Source organism: Zeus faber (genome assembly GCF_960531495.2).
Source record: "Zeus faber genome assembly, chromosome: 11".
NCBI classification, from domain to species: Eukaryota; Metazoa; Chordata; class Actinopteri; order Zeiformes; family Zeidae; genus Zeus; species Zeus faber.
This window is the reverse complement of record NC_137205.1, coordinates 21,601,257-21,607,962: the sequence shown is the minus strand read 5'-3', so window position 1 is coordinate 21,607,962 and position 6,706 is coordinate 21,601,257. Positions and strand designations below refer to the sequence as shown.

The following is a 6,706-nucleotide window of genomic DNA, read 5'->3' as shown; positions in this document are numbered from 1 at the left end:
CTCTGCCTCCCCCCTCCCCTCTTTTCTCCTCTCTCTCCTCCCCTCACCCCGCCACTCATCCCCCCTCTCCCCTCCCTCCCTCTCTCCCAGACGTCGTTACAACAGTGTTGTGGCAGGCAAAACCAACCTGAGGCTATCGCCTGTCGCCAACACTTCCTGAACCGTGACCGACCGCCCTCCCCCCTCCTCCTCCTCTTCACACCTCCTCCCCTCCTCCCCCCATCCTCTCCCACTCCCCCTCTCCCAACCGCTCCCACCCCCACCGCTCCCTCCGCTGAGCATCTTCTCTCCAGTCAGTGTGCGCTCGGCAGCGTCGACCGTCAGACGGAGAGCGGCCGCCAAGCGGTGCACAAAGGGGCTTTTCGGAGAGGAGAGACGAGAAGAGGAGGGAGGGAAAGCGAAAGAGAGGGAGAAAGAGAAAGAGAGAGAGAGAGAGAGAGAAAGAGAGAGAGAGAGAGAGGGATGATGATGGAGGCCAGCTTTGACACAGAGGAGAGTTTTGACGACCCCTCCTATCTCGCCCCGCAGCCGCCCGGCTCCGTCTCCCCGGCCAAGAGGCAGATCAGGGAGGTCAAGGAGACCAAGACGACGGTGAGTGCCAGCCTCCCACCTTACATCACCTCCACCTTCATCACCTCCACCTTCATCACCTGGGTCTTTCCCCTTCGGCGTCTCTCTCTCTCTCTCTCTCTTTTCTTTCTCTCTCTCTGTCTCTGTCTCACTCGTTCTCTTTCCATCCAGCTTTAATTGTTCCTATCCCTCATCTATCCACCTCAGTTATGCTGCTCCATGTCTTTCTCCTCTCTCTCTCTCCCTCTCTCTCCCTCTCTCCCTCTCTCTCTCTCACCACCCCCCCAGCTCACCTCTCTCTCTTTCTCTGTCTCTGTCTCTCTCTCTCTCTCTCTGTCTTTGTCTCACTCATTCTCTTTTCATCCAGCTTTAATATTGCTATCCATCATCCAGCCACCTCAGTTCCGCCACTCCATGTCTTTCTCCTCTCTCGCTCTCTCTCCACCCCCCCATCTCACCTTTCCCTCTCTCTCTCTCTCTCTCTCTCTCTCTCTCTCTCTCTCTCTCTCTGTCTCTGTCTCACTCGATCTCTTCCATCTAGCTTTAATGTTTCTATCCATCATCTATCCTCCTCAGTTCCGCCACTCCATGTCTTTCTCCTCTCTCTCCCCCTCCATCCCCCCATCTCACCTGTCTTTCTCTCTCTCTCTCTCTCTCCCTCTCTCTCTCTCTCTCTCTCTCTCTCTCGTTCTCTCTTGGTCACCTCTCAACCCGAGGAACATCTCTGGACGACCATTGATTTTCATTCCTCATTCGCCGTTTTCCCCGTCATCACACAACGAGCTGTTGGCCCCCGTTTTTAAAGGTTCACATCAAATGATCCTGGCTTCATATTTGTTTGCTCGACGATCATTTGATGACGGATGTCAACACGTAGTGGATTTCTGGGAAAACGTAGCGTCGGCGGGAAATCCTAGTCCTCCGAGTAGAAAGAGGGAAATCCTTCACCAGGACACGGCGTCGGGCTGAATAATGGTGCGGCTGCGCGTCACGCTCGAATCCATTCTCTGTTTTCAATTAAATTTTTTGTTCTATCGCCGCGACAAAGGATCGAGGCCACGCGCAAAAACCATGAATCATATAGTGATTCAAACAAACAAAAAATAAAAAAACGACAGCGAGGAGTGGTGATAACGGCACTGAGCACTTGGGATCTGTGGGTGGCGGTCATATTAAGGGTTTGAAAAGTCAAGCACACACCTTCATAGACACATGTACACACACACACACGCACGCACGCACGCACGCATGCACACACGTACACAGACACGCACACACACATACACACACGCTCCCCTCAAAGTAATGAGTAAAAAGTGGAGGTTTAATTGGCGATCTCAGTGAACTGGCTTTTTGGCCGCGCTGTCGGGAAGCGTATTTCATCAAGACCGGTTGGAAAGTTCTTTGGCGTTTTCGTTTGGATTCCCCTCCCGCGACGTCCCATCAGGATGGGGGGCCGAGCTGCACGCCGCCAGGTAGCCGGGGCCATTTTCTTTCCTTTCTTCCTTCCGTCCTTCCTTTTTTTGTTGTTTTTTGCGAATAAGTGCCAGGTGGAGTATCTGACGTGACAGAAACGAAGTGCGGAGCCTTTGTAGCAGCAGCCTGGCGGGCGCCTTTTTTTTGGGGGGGGGGGAGGGGTATTTTTAGAGCAACGCTGTCTTGTCTCCATCGTTTTTGTTCTCCTCTTCATCTGCTTCTTCCGTCCAGGGAGGAAGTTTGGAATATAACGCTGTTGCATGGGGCGCCCACGTCCCCCTCGAAAGACTCTTCAAGATTAGGATTCGGGGGGGAAAAGGAGGTCGCAAAATATAGCACGCAGCACCGCGGGGGGTTCGAAAGCTGTATCTGCTGTATTTGGGAAATTCTTATCAGAGTTTTGCACCACAACCTTCATATTATGAGGTTGTGGTCCAAAACTCTGGTTTGGCCCCGTCTGCTGTTGTTCAATGATAAGATCGACGTGTCGCAACTTAGTGTAATTCTAAGGACAAAAAACATATCGATTCAGTTAAAAAAAAAAAATCGCAATTTTGAAATTTCTCAGTGGATGAATGCGGATCGTAGTTGGACGGAATTCGGGGAGAGTAAAGAAAAAGAATAAGAATACCACGCTATGAACCTTTCCAGAGCGCTGAAGCCCTAACAAGTGGGAAAAAAACAAAACAAAAAACGTCCAATCAATTCTTAAAAGTTTCCCAATTATCACTCTTTTATCACACTGTTATAATAATAGGCGAGTCTGAGGCTTAATTGTTGTGTTGCTTGGCAACTGCTCTATTCTGATCTGTTTTAAAAAAAAACCCACACAAACCTGAGGGAAGGAACTGTTTCATTATTGTTGTTATGGATAAATCATATTATATATTGATCATATGATATTTCTATCATCTGGGGTGACAGGTTGCACTGATTGTTGGTGTAATTAATCATCGTCAGGCAGGGCTTCTTGCAACAGTAAACACTTTAAAATTATTCATTAAAAAAAATTTATATATATATATATATATATATATAAATAAATAATACTAAATAAATACATTTTTTTAAGTGATTAAAGAACTCATTCAACAAGATGAAACAATCATCCAGGCTCATCACAACCTTTAACTTTATTGATCAGATTGACTTTATTGATCAGTAAACCACGAACAATCAGAGATGATCAACTTTTCGACTCTTCCATATCGTCTGTATCAGAGAATAGACAAATACACACATGTCCAGAGATACAAAGAGAGGAAGCACACTCTGATTCACATGAATATTTTATTATTTTAATTGAAATAGAGGAATCACTTTGTCTCAAGTTGCTGTGGCACTATGGCTGCAGTTATGCAAGCTCTGGGTGTGTAATGACTAATGTGGTGGAGGAGGTGGAGGAGGAGGAGGGGGGTGTAGCTGGAAAGCACTGGAGAAGGGGTCTTTATTTGCGTGTGTGTGTGTGTGTGTGTGTGTGTGTATCTGTGTGTGTGTTTGTGTGTGTGTGTGTGTGTGATAGTGTGGTTGTCAGAGTGTGTGTGTGTGTGTGTGTGTGTGTGTGTGTGTGTGTGTGTGTGTGTGTGTGTGTGTGTGTGTGTGTGTGTGTGTGTGTGTGTGACTCTCTCTGAGGGGGCGCGCTGACCCACAGCAGCCACTAGAGCGTTCATGCAGCCGTGCAGGGCTATTGTGAAAAGCCCACAGACCTGGAGAGATGCTGCAACGTCCAGTTTCCATGGCGACACAAGGCACCAGGCTCTGATTAAGAAGGTGCTGAAGGTGGTGTTGACGGTGGTGGTGGTGCTGGTGGTGGTGGAGCGCAGGGAGGAAGTCAAAACCATTCACATATTCACACAAAAAATATTCCACGGCTTCAATGAATCTTCTGTCTGTTAAGGAGCTGTTGCTGAGGAGCTAAAATCGTGACTTTTGGAAACTAAAAATGGAAGATTTCACGTGATGGAAAACTCTGCTTCATGTTATTCTTCCATCTAATCCCCCTCACGGCTATGTAATAATAATAATAATAATAATAATAATAATAATAATAATAATAATAGTAATAATAATAATAACAATAAGAATAATTATAATAATAATAATAATTATTATTATTATTATTATTATTATTGTTGTTTAATATTATTGTTGTTATTATTATTGTTATTATTATTTTTTTTATCATTATTATTATTAAAATATATATATTTTGATTATTATTATTACCTCTGCTTTATATTAAGAGAAGTATCCTGTTAATAACAATGTATTTATTTATCTATATATATGAAAAAAAAAAAAATTATTATTTTTATTTTTATTATTTTTTATTATTATTATATATTTTTTTCGTTAATAATGAACGACGTTTATGTATTTTAGACAAAACGTAAGATTAGCGAGGGGGTGATGACGATCTCTCCCTCTCCCTCTCTCTACCTCTTCCCGTCGCTTCCTCTCTCTCTCTCTCTCACTCCCTGTCTCGCTCGCCCTCTCTCCCTCTACCTTTCCCTTCCTCTCTCCCTCTCTCTCCTGCTCCCTCTCTCCCTCTCTCTTTCCCCTCTCTTTCCCCTCTCCCTCCCTCTCCCTGTCGCTCACTCTCTCCCTCTCTCCCTCTCCCCCTCTCTCTCCCTCCCCCTCTATCTATCTATCTATCTATCTATCTAACTATCTATCCATCTCATCTTTCTCTCTCTCTCTCTCTCCCTCTCTCTCTCTCTCTCCCTCTGTATCCCTCTCTCTCTCACTCTCTCTCTCCCTCTCTCTGTGTTGTGTGCCCGCACTGTATCCCGCTGCATTACACAATCCCCTCTGGTCGCCATGGCAACGTGTACGTCCGTGACTTGGATAATCGTCGTGGAATCTCGACCACGGCTGAGTTTAGCGTGACCGTGACCTTGTTCTCACCTTGTTAGATACTCACCGTCAAATTCCTTCTTTCTTTCTTTCTTTCTTGCTTTCTTTCTTTCTTTCTTTCTTTCCCGTACATTATCACAGGTCAGACGTTCTGACCTTATACTATGAAGTTGTTCTTGAGGATTATTAAAGAAAAAAACGAATAATAATAAAATAATAATAAAACGAATAGATCATAAAGAAGTAAAAATAGCTTACAAATAGATTATTTTCTTTCTTTTTTTCCTTTCTTTTTTCTTTCTTTTCTTTCTTTCTTTCTTTCATATTAACATTCTAAACCTTGGCTCCAGTGCTGCTGGACTTGTTGCTGCTTCAGTGTGAACCGGGGACTTTCATCATCGCGGCTTATTTCCCATTCTCTCGGTCGCATTGCGTAACATAGCAGAGCTCATGTAAAATGTAAAATCGGGGAGGCAAACGGGGGGAAACGAAAGGAACAGAATTTGTGGGAAAGCCTCTGATTGCGGTACTTTGTTATTCCACGGGGAGGGCTTTTACTGGAAAAAAAAAAGTAAAAGTAATTTGTTGCTTAGCAACTGCGACCGAGCAGCACCCCGCGGTGCCGCATGTTGTCGCATACAAAAGATGCGCGCGTGAGTTCATGCGCGTGTGTTTGGGGTTGAATAATGTGGCAGTGTTTGGTTTTTTATTCCATGTGTCTCGCGGGCTGCCGTCTAGTGTTTCTGTGTGCTCAGCCAAAAAACAACAAAGAACAACACAAACGAAAACAAATAGAATCCAACATGTTATGACATATTGTCGCTGTCGCTTCCCAAATCCCACAAGAGTCTTCCGCCTGTTAGTGGAGGCAAAGTGAGGACAAAATGTCCCAGTTAATATGGAAGGAATTCCATATCACAATTCACAAAAAGATAAAATGAAAACCACAAATCTGTACTAAGATTTTTGAATACACAAAAGCAAAAATACCCACAAACACAAATATGAATATTTCTCTCCATCCAACGCCCCAAACCCCCACATCCTAAAATCCTAAGCCCTAAAGCCCCAAACCCCACACCCCAAAGCCCCAAAACCACAAACCCCTTCCCAAAACCCCCAAATCCATAACACCTACCCACCTTACCCCTAACACCTGACCACCTAACCCAAAACCCAAAGCCCTAAACCTCCAAAAGCCTAATCACCTTAAACCTAACCCCCAAACCCCAACACCCACACTCCAAAACCATGACACCTAACCACCTTACCTCTAACACCTGACCACTTAACCCAAAACCCAAAACCCTAAACCTCCAAAAGCCCAATCACCTAAAACGTAACCCCCAAAACCCAACCCCCACACCCGAAACCTGTGACACCTAACCACTTTACCCCTAACACCTGACCACCTATCCCAAAACCCTAAACCTCTAAAAGCCCGATCACCTAAAACGTATCCCCCAAACCTCAACCGCCACACCCCAAACCCGTGACACCTAACCACTTTACCCCTTACACCTGACCACCTAACCCAAAACCCAAACCCTCAACCTCCAAAAGCCCAATCACCTTAAACATATCCCCCAAACCCAACCCCTACACACCAAACCTGTGAGACCTTACCCCTAACTCCTGACCCACCTAATCCACCTGACCTCACAGTACCTTCACTGGAAGATGGAAGTTTCCCAAAACTTCCCCCAAAAAAATCCCGCCCTGAAAAGATTCACAGTCCGTGCGGTAATCGATATGAATCTGTATTAATATCCTGCTAGGAGCTGTGGGACACCTCACTAAGTGA

At 45.2% G+C, this 6,706-nt stretch overlaps 1 protein-coding gene across 1 annotated transcript in view; it reads left to right on the top strand.

The window, feature by feature from the left end:
- Positions 1 to 462: 462 nt before the first annotated feature.
- The window catches only part of gas7a (growth arrest-specific 7a), a gene marked incomplete at its 5' end in the record, with an annotated part of 26,759 nt that continues 20,515 nt past the window's right edge, over positions 463 to 6,706 (top strand). The window contains one exon of the mRNA XM_080009414.1: positions 463 to 591. Coding sequence (XP_079865540.1) covers positions 463 to 591 — 129 coding nt within the window. The remainder of the gene's footprint in view (positions 592 to 6,706) is intronic.